Raw genomic sequence first — 18,885 nt, forward strand, 5'->3', positions numbered from 1 at the left:
TGTTTTGAATTTGGTCTTATATTTTTTAGTCCCACATCAGATTATCATAAAAAAGTAGGCTGCAATTATTATGAAAAGGGAGCAGTGATTTGCATAAATAGTGTGTTTGTGAGAATAAACGTTCTTTTAATAAAGAGTCTAATTTTCTCTTTGATGGCTTTTCAACTTCTCTTTTTGAGTTATGATAGTGCATTAAGATTTTTTAAGGACTTGTGTTCATATGTCGTGCTTGTAGTTCCATGAGGATCTCTCGTTTATACTGCAAAAGTTTCTTGTTTATGTAGGAAATAAAATATATATGAAAACATCCTTACAAAATGCCAAGAGTGGCTTAGAGATGCACACCACTGCACGGTTACTCGAAATAATTGTAGCCTCTGAAATGTGAAAGGGATCCAGTTACATTACCACAAAGATTCAATTATGCCTAGTTCAATCTAGTCTTCTAGTGAGCTTGCATGGGTGTGTAAGAATTATCCTATATAAACCATATTTTAACTATACTTCACTACCTATGTGGGATTAAAATAAATTTTGAAAACAAAAAATATAGATAGAATTTTTAAAAATTAATTTAACAATTTGTGCACCATGCATGTATCGTGAGGGCTTTTGTTTATGTATACGTACGTGCACAACTATTTTCACACAATGGTATGATCTTTGGTTTGCCATTGAAGCTTGGAGGAGTTGGTGCGAAAACTATCCAGTGATCATTTTCATAATAGTCCAATTTTTGACTTTGCCATAGAAACAAGGTGAAGTTGGTATGCACAACCTTCAAGTGTGATCATTGTTATAAGTATGGGATCGTGAAAGCATTCACAGACTATCTACTACATGTTGAGAGACACATGGTTCATGTTACAAAAATGTTACACATTTGATCATTGGATATGCTCGATCCATTAATTAGCTACCAGTGGCATCACAGCCATTGGTTTTGATTGTGATAACATATAAGCAATATATTGATTACTTGAATTGAAATAGATATGGGATCTAGTTAAAACGCTCTCGCACAGTGATCCAGTTCATGAGACCACTCGCTTTTGATTATTTTATTTAGATTATGTTTGTACTAGTGTCCTATGTTAAATCTCCCACTAAATCCACTTTGTCAATCACTCAAGAAATTTATTGAATTTAATCAGGAAAAAGATGGCAAGAGATCATGATGTCTCATTTTTCAAGAAAACTATATACGTCCTGCATGGAGTCGTTTATGCAAAGGCATGAATTATGTGGTCTAACAAAGGTTCGTTTGCAAATCTTGTGCAGAAAGAAGGGCATAGGGACAATAAGAGTATTATTTGCACTGAAGTAATATATATTAATGATGATATTCTTGTCTGCATGTTGAATGCACGGACCACCTAGTACTCAATTAATGTTTTACAACAAATAGATGCTTACTAACAAGAGGTTAGAAAATGCATGTTAATCAACTTAGATGCAATTATGAGTTTTTTGAGTCTGGGATTTGAGATTGTACATTTTATATGGTACCATTTCAAAAACCAAGTTGGGATATCAAGAGCGTGGACATGGATATCAATTCCCATTTATCAGTGTGGTTCGAATGCATTGCACCCATGGACAATGATTCCCATTTACTAGTGTAATACATGGGTAAGGCATCATATTACCGTATCAGAAAATGCACTTTCTAAGTGTACTATTATTACACGTGAAAAAAAAAAAAAAAAGAGGCTTAGACGTGCAGAATTGGACCCACTTGTCAACAGGGCTGTCAACAGTTTCGAATAGACTAGGCTTCATAGTGCCCAATTCTAACCCAAAATCCTCTGCTCAAGCCAAAGCCTACCCATGTCCAAAATTCCAAAGCTTTGCCCATGCTAAGCCTATTTTATTGTTTATGTGCCCACGATCTGCTTAACCCAGCTCAAGACCACTTGCACATGCCAATGTGTGAAAATAAAATGAAAAATTAAAGTTATTTTAGTCAAAATTAAATAAAAAACTATAATCTCAATTTAAAGTAAATGTACACTTGCGCATGACCTAAAACGCTGAAATTTTATTTCGAAAGGCTTAACGCTAGCACTTCTAATTACTTGTGCCATTGTTGAGGTCAAACGCAGACAAGTAACTTGTAATTATTATTCATTTCCGTCACCATCATAATTAGCAAAACAAACATGTCTTGAGTATATGATTCATATGTTCAACAACTCTACTATGATGTAGGCTATATAGTGCCTCTCAATACCGTTTTACCTGCAAAAATCATTGAATATTTTTTAGGTATAATATATTCGTTGTCAGTTCTCAAACATTTAATCTTCTTTTTATTTTTAATTTCAACTAATATTTTAGACTTGATAAAATAAATGAAAACATCATTCATCATTTTTTTTAAAAATATAAGCCTATACTTTTCTAAAAAAATTGTTAATAAAAGAAACAAAATACTTTTAACCTTTTAATGATTCAATAGGAGCCTCTCAAGTGTCATGATAAATTAGATTTAATATATCATTACTTTTAACGGTGAAAAAGGAAAAATGAACTCAATGAAGTTTTTTAAATAGACAATCCTTACAAGAAGAATAAAATAGAATTTTAAGGAAATAAGAAGAACACGTTTATAAAGAGGCTGTAAAAGAAAGCTTGAAAATAACATCCAGATCAAGGAGTACCATACAACATTCACCCCTTTCAAAACAACATGATACTGAAGTAGGCATGAGCACGAGTAAATCATTAAAGTTTTTTAAAAGTTTCGCAGCATTTTATAAGCACGACTGAAAAAACTTGTTCAACATATGAATGAGGACGATGTGAAGACATCTTCACCATTCGATTCAGCAGAGGTGAACGACCATCTTTTGGACACCTTCAGCTCAAAATCGGCCTAGAGTTTTCTTGTAGTTGAAGCCGTAAAAAGATAACCAAAGGATAATTTTGGTGACGAATGTGGAGGTAAAGAAGTGGGTTACTATTACAGAAAAGGTTTATCTGATTACACGCCAAAAAGGTATTCATCATACAGAGGTTATTGAATGTATGAAAGTTTTATCTAAGTAGTATGTGTATATTATATTTATTTACTTTTGATTTTAGATAGATTTGAATGACCTATCTAAATCGTCTAACATATTGATACCATGCGATATATGCACTCTTAATCTCTCTATCTTATATTTTAACTCCAAGCGGTCTTAATCTATTTTTTAATTGATTTTATTTCTCTCAAATATATTTTAAATGTATATAAAATTGGTTATTTAATAGCTTAAGAAACTTATCCTTAATTTTTTAGAAAATTTTCATTTTTTTTTATTAAATTTTTTTTTTTAAATAAAAATAAAAATAAGATAGAAGACTTGATTCGAACTGTACCCAACCCGATCCGACTCGGTTTCCCTGACCGAGTCGGACTCAATTTGGGTTGGGCTAGCATGCATCGGATCGGATCAATTCAACCCTCTTGGACTCAGTCCCTGTTCAAATCGAGTTCGTGTCAGTTACTTGAAAATTTCAAATAGAGCCCAGTTGGACCCAATCCGGTCCAACTTTACTGGATGCCCACCTATAGCCGGGCCAGGGTTGGTCTTGGCCTGGATTTAACCTGTTTCAGGCTAGGCTATTCAAAATTCAGATTTTGTCTGGCCCTAGCCCGGCCCATTGACACCGCTACTAAAATGGTTTATCCCATTGTAGGGTACAAAGGGAATAATCTTATCCTACAATTGATCCAAGCCATTAAACGGATAGGGTACAATGATAATAAGCTTATTTCCAGAACATATCCAAGCCATTCATAAGTCTGAGCGTTCAATCACCACTGTTTTCAGTAGTATGGTCCACTGGAGATTTGGATCTGCCTCATTTATGGACTCACACGGGGAAAATTGGATAGACGGCGTGGATAAAACACGTTCACCATAGTGGGGCCACGCAGCTTTTTGAAGTGGCCGACCGTACCGACGCTGGAAATGGATCGCGCAATGAGTAACGTACAAAGTAAAACCGTAATGTATGTGTCTTATCCGTGCCATCCATCCGTTTTATCATATCAATGTCGGGCATGAGCCTAGAATTTAATCATATTCAAAGCTCAAGTGGACCACACCACAGGAAACGGTAGAAATTCAATGCCTACCGTTGAAAACTTACTGAGACCACAAGTTTTAGATCAAGCTTGTATCTGTGTTTTTCCTTCATCAGTGTCTGTGTGACCTCATTAACAGGTTGCATGACAAAGAAACATCACTGTGGGCCATAAGAAGGTCTCAACGCCGGACGTCATTATCCCTACTGATTTCCTATGGTGTGGTCCACTTGAGATTTTCATGTACTTCATTTTTGGGATTATCCCCTAAAATGATCTTGAAAAACAGATGGACGGCACGGATAAGACACAGACATCGGGCCCACAGAGTTAGTAATCCGCTTCCGCCGACGTCGGTGCTGCCTCACCTAATCCGCTCCCCTGTGCGCGTTCTCTCTACGCACTCGGCGTCGTTTAGCTACAGTCCTGCGTGCGCCGAACGCAGCGTTCTCTTCAGGCACCTACCCTTGGCAGCATAATACTAGACGCTCAAACCTTCTGCAACCATCGGCACCGAAAATCGAAGGCGTTGTTTCGTCTTCTTCGTAGCATTTGAATCCCTCATCTTCCTGTAGAAAGAAAGGTTAGCGAATTTCCAAGATCGATTTCTAGTTTTTTGTTTTTTTTTTTTTTTCCAGCCTTTTTTCTAATGACAAGGTTGTCTGAAATTAGGGTATTTTTTCGTCACCTTTTCACCTTCTCTCAACTAAGGGGTCGTTTGGATGCCTGTAAAGTTTTAAGTTGTAAACACTTTACACCTGCACTCATTTCAGGTGTAAACTGTTGAAATGCTATTCTGTCTGGCTTTTAGTGGTAATCTGTTTGCAGGTAAACAGATTATGTGTTTGGCTTACTTGTAAAGTGTTTACAGTTTATGAAGTAGGTATTCATACCACAGAGAGCCTGGGGCTGTAAATCTCGCCAAAATCAGCAAATTACATAAAAAGGACTTAGGAGAGCATTTACACACTGGACGGATTGAATGTCCTCCACCCATCACAGTGGGCCCCAAATGCAATCCGAAAGGTTTTAATGGTGGATGTCCCATCCTTCCCCGTTGTGTGATCCATTTGATGATCAATCAAGCTGCTTTTTGGGGCCATAGGTGAGCATCAAGCGAAGCATATGATGGACAGATTGGATGTACTGTACACATTATGGTGCGCCCCACACATCAGGAGTCTGTGTCAACCTTGTGTCTATTATGTATAACACCTTTTTAGCTGTAAAGGCTTTACTTGTAATATGAAACTTGACTTTTTGCCAGATTTCAGCTCACGACTAAAAGTTGTAATGTGTTTTCAGCCTGTAAAGCCTTTACAGTCAAATGCATCTATCCAAACAACCCCCGCAATCCGATTATCTGCAATTTCTTTACAACTTAAGGATTTTACAAGCATCTAAGGGGTTGTTTGGTAGCATGGATTTGGTATGACTTGGAATTCAAATCACAATTACCATGGAATCCATGTGAATTGAAATTCTCAGTTGTGTTTGGCACTATGTAGATGGAATCCACTAGAAAAAAAAATGCTTTTGGCATGTGGAGTGAAACGCGTCCGCATGCATCTAACGGATTCTACAAATTTTCACATGGGGCCTGTTGTGATGTTTATGTGAATTCCACCTTAACCAATAGGTGCATTACTCTATTTTAGTCATAGGGCCCAAAAATACCCCGATCACTAGGTGCATCACTCCACTTTAGCCATACGACGCAAAAATCAGCCTGGTCCATGATTCAGGTGGGCCATACGAATTGGGAGAGGGATGTCCATAGTTGATTAATCAAGGCCCAACATGATGATTATATCAAGTCTACTCCAACCATTAGATGGCAAGATAAAATTTAGGCTTCCGGACAAAAAATTAGGTCCATCTGTGATTCAGGTGGGTCACACAAAGGGAAACAATTTAGTGGGTGAGTGTTGCCCCGTATGCTGTTTCCATTTGTTTGGCCCACTTGAATCACAGAATGGGCTAATTTTTGGGCCCTACGGCTAAAATGGGATGACACACCTAGTGATTGGGGTAGATTTTAGTTGAGTATCACAGTGAAACCTACTATTAAATTCAAGTGATTTTTATGTAGAAGTCACTAACGTGAATGACATGCACAAATATAAAAATTCTCACACGTGGCCCACTGTGATGTTTATGCAAAATGCACTCTGATCACTAAGTGCGTCACCCCATTTTAGCCGCCGGGCCCAAAAATCAGCCAAGTCCGTGATTCAAATGGGCCACATGATTGGAAACAATATACGTTGCTACACTCACACTCCAAACTGCTTCCTTCTGTGTAGCCCCACCTAAATCATGGATGGGCCTGATTTTTGGTTCCAACACCTAAATTTTAGCTTAGCATCTAACAGTTGGAGTGGATTTCATATAATCATCACGACATACCTTGAAAAAATCAAGGGTGGGCATCCCTCTCCCAACCCTTTCTCTTTGTATGGCTCACCCAAATCACGGATTGGGATGATTTTTGGGCCTTACAGCTAAAAATGGGGAGATGCACCCGGGGATCAGGGTGGATTTCACTTAAACGTCATGGTGATGCCACTAATTTTTGAACTCAAATTTGGGTGACTTTCATGCGTGACGTCACCGCATGTAATCCATGATGACCGGCGTTGAACTCACACCTCCTCTCAGTGATTCCAAAACAGTTGAATCTGTGGTAAATGGTATCTAGTCACCACCTCCATACACCCTACAAAATGTGACTACTTTTTGCTATTACCACTGAATCCATGCTACCAAACGACCCCTAATATTCATGTTAGTATTGTAATATAGATTTATTTATTTATTTTTTCCGTTGGAAATATGACATTTGTTTCTAGATAGGCTGTTATTAGGGTTTTAACTGGTTTTCTTTGTGATAATCTATCGAGGTATGTTTGGATCAGTATTTTGAGTAGCGCCGACGCTACGTAGCATTAGCAAATAGCGTAAATCTCCTGTAGTGTACTTTAAAAAAAAAAAAAGATAATTGTATTTTGTATTTTTTACTTATACTTTCAACCTTTGGGATTTTAATTTCTTTTCATACTTGTGACTTGTGGTTTCAATTAAACATTATTAATCAAAATGGTTTGCTTAGAAAGTTGTTGATGTAATAATGATTTGATTTGGTTTATATATGTGGATTGGCTTTTGATAAATGATAATTAATAACCTATTTGAACATGCATATACTTGAAAAAATGAATAATCTTTTATATATATATATAATTTATTTATTTTTACTATTTATCATATTTAATATATTTTTTAATTAAAAAATAGAAGTATCATGTAGCTTATGCTACATGCTACAGAGGGCTAAATACTACGTAACACGCTACCGCTATTTAAAACATTGGTTTGGATGCATGATAGAGTCGAATTGCAACGACTAGTATGATAAAGTGAAAATTATAATTTCCTTAGCATTCCGAATCAAAGAATTCTATGAGCACACGGATCAGTATACTGATCATTGGTCTTATGAGGGCCACTGTGGATGGACCATCCTCTGAATATCTCCCACATTTTTTTCTTCAGTCAAATGTGGGCTATTGCTATAGTTTTCTTAACAATCCAACATGTGATCAATTGAACAGTTAGGATTGTCTTGTGTGGGAGAGTTAGTGGGTCCATAGTTCAGTCATCCAGACTGTTCATCTGATAGGACCATGGATGGGCAATCTTCTGAAAAGCTTCCACATTGGAAGTTCCTAGCCACCCCTTGGATCTTTTCTTCTGTTGAATGTGGATGCTTGATTTTCTTTTCTTACCTGCCCATTTGCTGGCAACCCATTGAAGGGCTAGGTTTGTCTCATGGAGGATATTTGTGGCGCATGTCTGTGGCTGAGCTGCCCATCAGAGTAGTGGTCTGGATTGCTGAACCGCAGATCCTACTAGTACAAACTGGAAAATCGTGGACACTATGCATATCCTTGTGTCTCCGCTATGTTAATGGACCGGGCTCCAAATTGCAATTATGTTCAAGGTGGACTTAAAGGAACAAAACCACATTTCTAGGTCCCCTTCCTTGTTTTTCAAGACAATGATGCAATTCACTTCTACATCCAAACACGGCTTTATACACAAACACACATATTATGCGCTATTTATTTAACTTGTACATGCATAAAGGTGCATTTGGTTTCACCTAATATTATTAAATTTGGTGATATTTTGCACCAAATTAGACTGATTAATCATGAAGTTTCACGATACGTGTTGCAACCAAATGCACCCTAAACAAATGGAATTTGTTTTATTTCTCATGTCAATAGTTTGTCACCATTCTCAAACAATTAAGAAATCTTTATTCAGGTTTACATAATGTGATAACTTTGAATCTTGGTCTTTCTCAATTCTATTTGTGAAAATATGATTCATTGCTTTTTCTTCTCCTTTGTATTTCAATTGTCAACACATCTAATTCAGGCACTCTCTTGTTGGTACTGTGATCAAAAGGAAACGAAGGTGGTCATAATATGCCTGGAGATGATTGTGTTGAGCGCCCTTTGTTTGGTGGCGCAATTTCCAGTGTCTTCCCTCTCAGGTTTCAGGTTGGGCCATTTTCAATTTATAATGATGGTGGTGGTTTAGGAGTAGTTGCACATCTGGTATCATTTAGTTATGGTGCTGACCTAGTAAATCATTGATTAGTGCACATGGCCATGGACCCAGACCTCTCAATCAATGGATGACTTACGTAGTGGGCCACAATGCAAAATCTGCTTGATTCGGAGTTCATAACAATTTGATTGGTGCACATGGCCAAGAATCCAGACATCTCAATCAGTGGGTCACCTACTTGGTGAGCCAAAAAAAAAAAAAAAAAAAAAAAAACCCTCCTGATTCGAAGTTGATAATGACCCATCTCCCACAATTATATGGTAAAAGAAGAAAAAGTTTTAGAGCAACGCCCAGAAAAAAAAGAGGTCACGAAGATCTGGTTACTCTAATTTCGGGCATTGGGCTATCCTTCTGGTGTCCCATCAACTGTTCTGGATTGGTTGGCCTATTTTCAAATCCGATGCTTTACAAGGATGGCATCATGTAGTTAATGGTATCAGAAATGCACTAGATCTAGTCTTTTGTTTTTGTTGTTAACCTTGGCTTTGTTTTATTCCTATAATTTGGGATTGACAATTGGAGAGAATTGAAAGTTGGTTTTGTATTGGTATTGTAGGATGTCAGTGACATTCGCGAAGTTCCTGATCACCAGGTTCGTTTATAACTTTGCTATGCTCTTAATGGAGCAAAAAAAAATCTCTAACACTAAAAGATTTCAATTCATTGTAATTTTGAAGGTGTTAATTTCTTTAATTTATTGAGTATATGTTTCGTTTTCTTGGGATTAATGTTTGAAGGAGGTTTTTGCGGACCCTAGCCGTGATGAGAGCTTGATTTTTGAGCTGTTAGATCTGAAACATGAGGTTGAAGATAGTGGAAGTGCTGTCTGGTTTCTTCGAGACCTAGCCACTGAACAAGATGCAGAAGGAAGCCTGGTAACTCATATACATAAATCTAATGTTTAATCCTTTCTTAAGTTTATGCATATGGATAGTTTTTCTTATTCATATGGAATACGGATTATATTGATGTATAAATCTGTTTCATTCGTATAATGCTTTTAGTATGTGCATGAGACAGTGTCTAGTGTTGAGTAGATACTCTTCATTCAAATAAACTCAGCCTTTGGCATCCTTAGTCATCTATGTACTTAATGATTAATTGTACGTGTTGCTCTTCATTTTGATTGTTATTGAGTCTCTTCTCAAAATCGTCTGTCCCAGGGAGAGCTTAGGTTGCAGTTTTTCCTTCTACATTTAGTAAATAATAAATATGCCTATCTCAATGGTAGTCATGGCATGTTTCGACATTGAGGTCTCATGTTCGAATCCAACTTACCTATCAAAGGAAAAGAGAAAAAGAAAAGAAAAAGGAATAATAAAAAATATGCCTAAGCTTAATTTAGTGGATAGTTTTTTTTTTTTGCGCTCATAAAATATGCTCCACTTCTACCCTTAGAAGACATTGGGGGGATAATGCTGGGGTATTTTCATACTGGGCTCGAGTGGGGTAGCCTGTGGGATGCAGGGGCTCACTCGGGGTGAGCGGAGCCCACGAGAGAGGTCTCGTGTTCGAGACTTCTCACTGGGGGTGATTAATGCGCATTTCACACCAGGCTCGAGTGGGGTAGCCTATGTGATGTGGGGACACACTCGGGGTGGGCGGCCCATGTGAGGCGGTACCCATTTGATTTGGGGCCCATGAGGGGGGTTCGGTCAAGGTCCTAACCCATGAGATGTGGGGCCTAGGCTATGAGATAAAAGGATTAATTCGCTATACTCTAACAGTTCGAGCTTTTAGAGCAAGTGGTTAATTGTCCTGCGTCAAATTGGTATCAGAGCGGAAGGTCTCGTGTTCGAGACTCCTCATTCGGGGTGATTAATGCAGAGGCATTTTCACACCGGGCTCGACTGGGGTCGCCTGTGGGATGCAGGGCTACACTCGGGGCGGGCGGGGCTCACGGGGGAGGTCTCGTGTTCGAGACTCCTTATCGGGGGTGATTAATGCGCATTTCACACCAGGCTCGAGTGGGGTAGCTTGGGGGATGCAGGGACACACTCGGCGTGGGCGGCCCGTGTGAGACGGTACCCATGTGATTTGGGGCCCACGAGGGAGGTTCGGCCGAGGTCCTAACCCATGAGATATGGGGCCTGGGCTATGAGATAAAGGGATTGATTCGCCATACTCTAATAGTTAGAGCTTTTAGAGCAAGTGGTTAATTGTCCTGCATCAGGGGACCCAAGTCATTAATGTGAATACTTAGCTTGACATTTTCTTTTTTATTTATTGGGATCCAATGGGAGCCCTTTGATTACTTGGACTTTAATTGGTGATTGACCTGGATTTGGAGTACATCGAGGCCCTTCTTTGGGAATTAGGAGTTATCTATCACACTTCAAGAAAACCGTTCACTGCTAAAAGCTGAAGCTGCAAACCCATGCAAAGGACTATATTTAAACAGGGGATTTCCCTTTTCCAAATATCACATATGGTTTAGTTGCTTGTCCTTCGTCAAAGGTGTTTACGGGTTCTCATTCTTTTTCTTTGATATGCAGCACATATTTTTGTTATATCCTTCCAGAACTTTAAGATATGGCGTCTTCTAGCAATTCCCTAAAACCTCAACTTCATGATCTAGAACAAGATCCAACCATAGACCATATATTCTTTGGAAAGGACCCTGGCTTTTTGTCTCTCTTCCTCTATTTTATACTTTACATCGTAGATATCAGCTTAAATTCTACAATATTCTTTTTCCATTATTGGAAAGTTCCCTAGCATTATTTAATAAAGCGCTCAATCATTTGTACGTTGATGGAAGCCAATTCATACCATCCTTTGCCTCAAATTACCCAATCCTATCATCTAATTTCTGAACTTTCCCCTTAAGAAAACTTGATACCTTTAAAAAAAGTAAATGAAAAAATGATTGCCCTAATTGAAAGTTCCGTATGGAACTATTGTGAGATAGATGTCTTGATCTTTCTGCGCAAGAAATTTGGATGGAGACGAAGCGCCTGATTGAGTGGAGAAGTTAGAGGAAGCCAGATTTGGGAAAATCATGAAGAACTTTCTACTTTATAGTTAATTCATTGTTTGAATTTGAGATGTTCGTAGGCAATTTGTCAGCGGATGAAATTCGCTAGGTAGGCATCATTCACTTCATACGTAGTTCCGCTTATTTACATTTTGCTTGGCTCACAAGGGAGCATATTAGTATTAAAGTCTCTTGCAGTTGGATTTCTATCTCAATCAATTACACCCACTACGTTGCTGTGAGGGGTCTCAGTTCAAGTCTTGACTAGGGTTAGTATTGACTGTCCAAAGGATATTGATTGTTTAAAACTATAGTTATCTAAAATAAATCACATTGTTCTTTCAGCTAGTTTACTGTGAGTTCACAATGCACTTTATATTCAATTCTATTAACTTTCTGCACTTCATCGCAGTGGCCATCATCAATGCAACAAACCTTAAAGCGATTAGTATGCTTGTTTACTTCCGGTAGGGAAACCCATGCTTTATGCATACTTCGGTCCCCAAAATCACAGGATGTACGTTTGTGAGAGGGTCACTTAGCTCATGGAGTATGCAGAAAACAGCAACCTCTTTTTTTTTTTCTTTTTTTCTTTTTTTAAAGGATAAATAGTAAGGGTGGCTTCCATCTATTCTTTTTTTTTTTTTTGGAAGAACATCATCATAATCATTGCCCTATCCCAACTAATTGGGGTCGGCTATGACTCCTGTTCTCCCATTCCACTCAATCAAGGACCACATTGTCAGTTATTTGACACAACAGATAATTGCAAATATATGTCACGATGTTACCTTATAGCTATTGAGTGTAACTCAAAATTTTATGTAAGAGTAGGCAATAAGTAGCCATGTGCATGCTGCAAGCTCCCTAGAGTTCAAGCTAACACAATATTGACACCTCATGTTTGTTACATCGCATTTCAAAAGTTTGGCTCAGGTTTATGACATGCAGTGTTTATGTTACTGTTTCTTTCATCCTCAGCTATTGCTGTGAACTTGCAATCGATGCATATCTCCTTTGAAACAAAGATCACCAGATTTTGTTCTGAGACATACAGTTTTTGTCATCTAAAAATCATAATTTCAGATAGTGCTTTATAGGCATTAGTTATTGGTAGAGAAAGATGGTGCCCCTTATTTGTTTCTTTTCAGTTTCATTTGCTGATATTATTGGACATGTATCATAACTAGTTTTCTTGATATCATCCTCTAAACAAAATTCTGTTTCTTGATATTTTTACCAGGTGTTGGAGCACACGGGCACTGTCGAGGCAGGGCTTTTACAGTACAGAGATTCACCTGCAATTGTTACGACTGCAGTTGGTCAAATGGTAATGTCTTTAGTTACCTTGGTGCTCTTCATGCGTGGGTTTATGTTGGTAGATGTTTATATGGCCAATTTGATGGGGTTATTCGATCAATTAGCTTTTCTTTGTAACTTGATTCCTGTCCAATGTGCACCTATTTTTGTGGAACTGTGTAACAGAGATACTCAATTTTACCTAAGTTACAGTAAACTACACTTGTGCTAGATGAACATGCTGGAAGCATGTCAGCACAGGTGTTCAGAAGAACCCTCTCCCGCCACGCCCTATTTTTAGAGTACCCATACAGTTTTAGTGCATTTTTTTTGGTAATCATGATGAATCAGCAGCAGCAGTGCGCCCCCCCCCATAGCATTGTTATTTGGGGTCAGTTTTCAATATTGCTTGGCTTTCACCATTTCTAGTTATCTAGATAAGTTCTTATATGTCATGTGCTTCTTAGAACTAATGTTTATGTGATAAATATATTCAATATTGTCCAAGAACATCTGCAAAGGATACAAAGGATATTTATTCTGATTGTTGGGAACTCATATGTAGGTACTTGTTGCAGAAGGGGCATAGCAGGAGGACATGAGTGACGTCCCTTTTTGTGGATCACAAACCATTTAGTCACCCTATTCTCACGAGTTTCTGCGTTTATCAGAGTGATCCACAAACAACGATAATCTCTCTTTCACCTGCCTCTATACCAATGAGTGGAAACCAAAGCTCTTATTTTCTTTCGAGTAGAAGTTTGAGTAAAGTCTTGGATGAGCCCCTTGAAAGGTTGATGCTAATAAATGAATATGTGTTCCATGTCTCCGAGTTATATATCCTCGTCTAACTCTGGTCATTGAATCAAACTAAACTTTTGGATGAATAACTAATCGATTTCTTTTCTTTAAGTCATTCTTTTCCCCTCTCTTGGTGTATTAATAATAAAACGGATTCTTCCGATGTATAAAATAAAAATTCCAATGACTTTTGCTACTATGACCGTGCTAACCACTATTTTTAATTTCCAGGCATTTATTTCACCTCAAAATAAGAAATTGTGCCGATATTTGGTATAAAATTTGATGCAGGATGAAAATTTTCTATCTAAAGTGATGTTAAAATCTGAATTTCAGATTATATAAGCAACAAACCATAAATTTCAGTAATCTCATATCAATCCAAAACAGTAAGCAAGTGCACAATATGTAGGATCCTAGGCTAATACATGCTTGGAATGGGAACAGTTATTATACTCAAGTAATTGGTCCTAATGGGATTAAGAAATTCCTAGATTAACATAGGGATAGGCTATCAATCAAGGGAAATCACTTGCATCCAAAGGTATTGGGGGGAATTTTGGTTTTGAGGGGAATTAGGGTTTATGGAAGGAAAAAGGGGATATAGGATTGTGAAAGAAGGAGAAAATTATGAATTAGGGTTAGGGTTTTGTGATGGGATGAGAGAGGAAGCAAAGAGGATCAATTCCACATGCTAGATGGACCACACACGTGCGGCCGTACAGCTGTCCGTACGGTTGTACGGATGGTCGAATATGTAAGCAATTGGATGGGGTTTGGGAGTAGAAAGGGTTTGGGTATTGGATGGTAGGGTTTGAGATTGGAGAAGGAAAAAAATGAGAAGGGAGATGAGTTAGAGAAGATACTTTGAGAAAGAAAAGAGAGAATAGTCTTGGATTCACTTCAAGGTAGTTGTCCTCTTGATTTCACACCAAGGGGATGGCTTCACACTATTAAAAGAACTCCGTTCACAAGAGCATAAGAGAAAAATCTCAAAATTTCATTCAAAATACGATCCTAAGAACCCGATGAGTCCCAACGATGTCCATGATCAAGACAGGCCACAACGATCAAGTCGCATCCAATGGTTTGATCATGCTGTCCTCTCGATGCAATGGTCAAAACTCGACCAAGCTCATCCTCCATGCACCCACAAGCATCTTCCCAATGTGGAGTCTTCAATGATGCTCGTACATGCTATGTGGGGCCTTCAACTCCACCTCTAGGCTCGAGTGGGTGCTCACCTAGCCACATGGAGACTGGGGCCTGCCTCCTCCTTTGATATGTGCGTAAAAGGCGTGCGTGATGTGATGTCTCCATCAAAATAGGTATAAAATAAATAGGTAGTAAATGTAAGTAGGTAAATAAATAAATAGTGGCTTCCATTTCTTCCATTGTTACTCCTTAAATGGCGAGGTCCTCTGTATACACTGGAGCCCCTTCCCTTGTTTAATCAATGTTATTCATAACTGGTACATTCACACTTTGACTCTACCTATGGCTTATCTAGTAATAGGTCTTTTCACAATGAGATCTATTCATACAGTTATGGCATTTAATTATGAAGGTTGGCTAGGTAGCTGACTGTGTTAGTCCATTCTTGCAAGAGTAGGAGCATAATCTTCTTGCTTCTTAAATACCATTTCCCATGTTTAATGGATTAAAAAAAAGACGTTTGGTAATTTCTCCTCTGACCAGGATCAAAGATCCAAATCGCAGAAACAATCTCCCGTATGATCTATGTATTACCAACATGACACATGCAACCATCCTGAGCAACAATGAGGTGCAAAAAAGGGGGCCATGAGGGTCGGATTCCCTCAGTTAAGGTTCTTAAATGATACTCCGATAAATTGAATAGAAGTCTCTCAAATTAAAATAAGTGAATCATTTGTCCATGAAGGCTTCAGAACTTATTCTAAGGCACAGGGAAGTTTGTTAGAAGTAAACCTTCCATGTCTCTACACTGGTTGGATCCACTTATTATCTGGTCTTTCTAATAACTAGTCACTCTTGCATTTGATCATCCATGACTGGGGAGTAGGCGAATGGATAATACCTTTGAAAAAAGAAAAGAAAAAAATGAATGTATGAACGAAGGTTTTTGTTAGAATGAGTGGTTGACCAGCATCTTAACAAAAATCCAATTTGGCTTTCATATCGAAGCTCTGGAAATAAACCTGAGCTCATATGCTAATGGTATTCTAATTTCCAACACCATTCCATGTCAACAATCCTCTTGTGGTTCTTTTGTAATTCTTTATGTACTTTATATCTATACATGTTGTGTCTCATACAAATCTATTCATCTTGTACATATTAAATTACTAATGACACTTATGGTCTTTTGGTCATAGGCTATTTCTAAAGGAAGGCAAGGAAGGGAAGCACAAAATATAGTAAGGGTAAGTATGTTTCTTGGTTTTTCTATTGTTTCGGCAAAATTGTTGGGACTTGGTAATCTGACTTGTTGAGTGGCTGCAGGTCTATCTGGCAAATTTGCGTCTCAAGGAAGTTGGCACCGATGTGCTAATCACTGCTTATGAGCCAATTTTAATCAAGTAAGCATCAAGAACAGTTTGTGTCTCTGTGCTCCAGAAGCCAAGATAAGATAACTTTGTTGGTGAAGTCGTTCCACCTAGAGTCCTATTGAGATGCAGCTCCAATTTCAAGTACTAAGGATAATGGATTTCACTACCCCTAGACTTGGTTTCGGATTTGCCCCTGTCGTGTACTTGACACCTGCTTGTTACATAGGCTGCCTTCGGAGTACAGCCCCAAATCATTCCCTAGCAAGTGACTTAGTTTTGAACTAAAATTGTATCTGGTGCATGTGAAAAATGAAGCCAGAATGGGCAGAAAAGCATCTCACCTGCCCCAATTCCCAATAAGGTTCCAAGCATACCCCTTAGAATTTACTATTTAATGGAACCAAGCCACAAATACAGCTAGGGCTATTCTTCAGCAAATATTTATTACAATAATCCTCATAGGTTGTAAACAATCCTTTGTCATATTGGCATGTTGAGAGTGTGGGATTAGGGGATCCCCTGTGCCCAATCGTTGCTGTACTTGATAGCTGTTCCCCATGCAGAGGTTACACATCCTTGGGGCTGTCCACAGGCTGGGCCTTGGTTAATTATGGGCCCTGATCTTGATGTGATCAGGCTGGGCCAGACTTACTTTGGGTGCAGAGTTTGAACTGAACTGGCCAGGCCTATTAAAATATTTGATTTTGCTTAGCCTGAGCCAGTCCCTACTCATCATGCGGTAGCAACCAGCATTGGCACAGTTCATAGTATGTTGAAAGTCTTGAATGACTTTGCGCCCATTGCACTTGTTTGTTTCAATTGTAGCATTTGAATTATGAGTTAGGTCGAGTTATTTTATTTCTTCTTAGTTCCTTTTTCTGTCCTTATTTATTTATTTATTTATTTATTTTGATTCAGTGATTTTCTCTGGGAAATGGCTGCAGATATTCTCTTCGGCAGAATATATGCTACATGTAAAGTCATAACACCTTTTGTTTTGATTTCAGCCCTTTGAGTGAAAGCGCTCGGACAGTAGGAGCTGGTCTGGCCATCCCTGCGATTCAAACTGGGTGTCTGCCGGTAGCAGAGGTCTTCAAGCTTGCAGTGTCGAGCTTCAAGGTCCACGACTGGAATCTCTTCAGTTCGGGGTCTTGACCAACAGACGGTGAATGCATACACACAACAGGAAACTGCTACTTTTCCTCTTTGATGCCATTTTCTTTTTGGTTAACATGTCAGCGTGTGAAGTAGATTAATGTCCATGGCACCGTACAAGACTATGTTTACCTATCTTGGTTTGGTGTGGTTGAGTTGCTGAGGCTTTTCTCCTGGCTTTGTGGTTTCTGCCTCTCTCCAGGGGTGAAAGATTCTTTATCCTTGTTAAGAGACTGTTCTGGGGGGTTCTCTGTTCACTCCTTTTTGGGTGTGACATCTCGTCCGGGTCTGGTTCTCAGCACCTGTCATACGGGGTTCATTTAGTGGTCTGGCGCGCCCATGACTGCTTTTCAATCATCAACAATCTTTGCAAGAGAGGGATGGTGCTTCCAAAAATCTGTCTCATTTGTACGGCGAATGCAGAATCTGTGGAGCATCTATTCATTCATTGTCCCTTTGCTTGGGGTTGCAGGATGGTATCGTTGTGAAGTTCAAGATCTCTTGGGTAATGCCCAAGGCCATGGTGAGTCTCTTCCTTGTGTGGCATGAAGGAGGGCCTCCATCTATTGGCAAGTCGAGTTGGAGGCTTGCTTTGCTTGTGGGGCTCTAGTTTATTTGGTGGTATAGGAACAATTACTGTTCCAGAAATTGTAGCTTTCCTTCTGTTTCTATTGTCAGAAAGTTTTTTTTTTTTTCGGAGCCATTGGGATTCCTGATTTCCTTGGGGTGCTGGTTGGTCCAGCTTTTGTATATTTTTCTTTTTGTTTTGTTGTTGTTCTTGGCTTTTATATCCTTTGAATAAATTATTTTCTCTAAAAGATATTACAGAAGCGTTCCCTTGTTATTAATGGATGCGAGAGCTGCGATTGGCTTGAAACTAAAAGCTGTGGGCGGGCCGTGATTTGGACGTGACATCCACCATGTCCATCATCTGAGACAGATCATGTTGCAGCATGAGCGAAAAAATCAGGCTGATCCCACAACTCAAGTTGGACCCCACGACGTGAGTAGAAAAATGAGGCTGCTCCACAACTAGGGAAAGGTGAGGATGGAAACCCGCACCCCCAACCCTTGTTATCGCTCGCAAGTTTTGGTTCAGGCCGATATTTGATTTTTCCCTTAGTCCTAGTTGTAATCACTTTATTAACGGGTTGGAGCACATACATCCCGGTCGGCCACAAACAGGTTACTTGAGTTTTGTATCAAATTATTTTTTGGGCTCATGCCCTAAAATGATCTTAGGCAACTGATCCACGGAGTGGATGTCTCACATACATCAAGGTTGGCCCCGCAGATAGCTTTATCACTTTGGCATATCAATGACTAACGGGTTGGTATTGTCCACCATTTGGCCCCACGTGCTAGGCTTGGACCTGGCATGTATGAACTGATCAATTTGCAGG

General features: G+C 38.9%; 1 protein-coding gene across 2 annotated transcripts; it reads left to right on the top strand.

The window, feature by feature from the left end:
• Positions 1–4,465: 4,465 nt before the first annotated feature.
• On the top strand, positions 4,466–18,326 carry LOC131231581 (uncharacterized). 2 transcript variants are annotated; one of them, XM_058227838.1, is made up of 8 exons: positions 4,466–4,661; positions 8,525–8,649; positions 9,276–9,311; positions 9,457–9,594; positions 12,940–13,026; positions 16,154–16,201; positions 16,281–16,357; positions 17,335–18,326. In XM_058227838.1, the coding sequence occupies exons 2-8, from the start codon at positions 8,575–8,577 to the stop codon at positions 17,480–17,482; spliced, it is 609 nt and encodes a 202-aa protein (XP_058083821.1). In that variant the 5' UTR covers positions 4,466–4,661; positions 8,525–8,574; the 3' UTR covers positions 17,483–18,326. The 2 variants fall into 2 exon arrangements, with proteins under 2 accessions (XP_058083821.1, XP_058083816.1); XM_058227833.1 differs by having other exon boundaries at positions 4,467–4,661; positions 8,555–8,649.
• The last annotated feature ends 559 nt before the right edge of the window (positions 18,327–18,885 follow it).

The sequence above is a fragment of the Magnolia sinica genome, chromosome 2, assembly GCF_029962835.1.
Source record: "Magnolia sinica isolate HGM2019 chromosome 2, MsV1, whole genome shotgun sequence".
In the NCBI taxonomy this organism is placed as follows: Eukaryota; Viridiplantae; Streptophyta; class Magnoliopsida; order Magnoliales; family Magnoliaceae; genus Magnolia; species Magnolia sinica.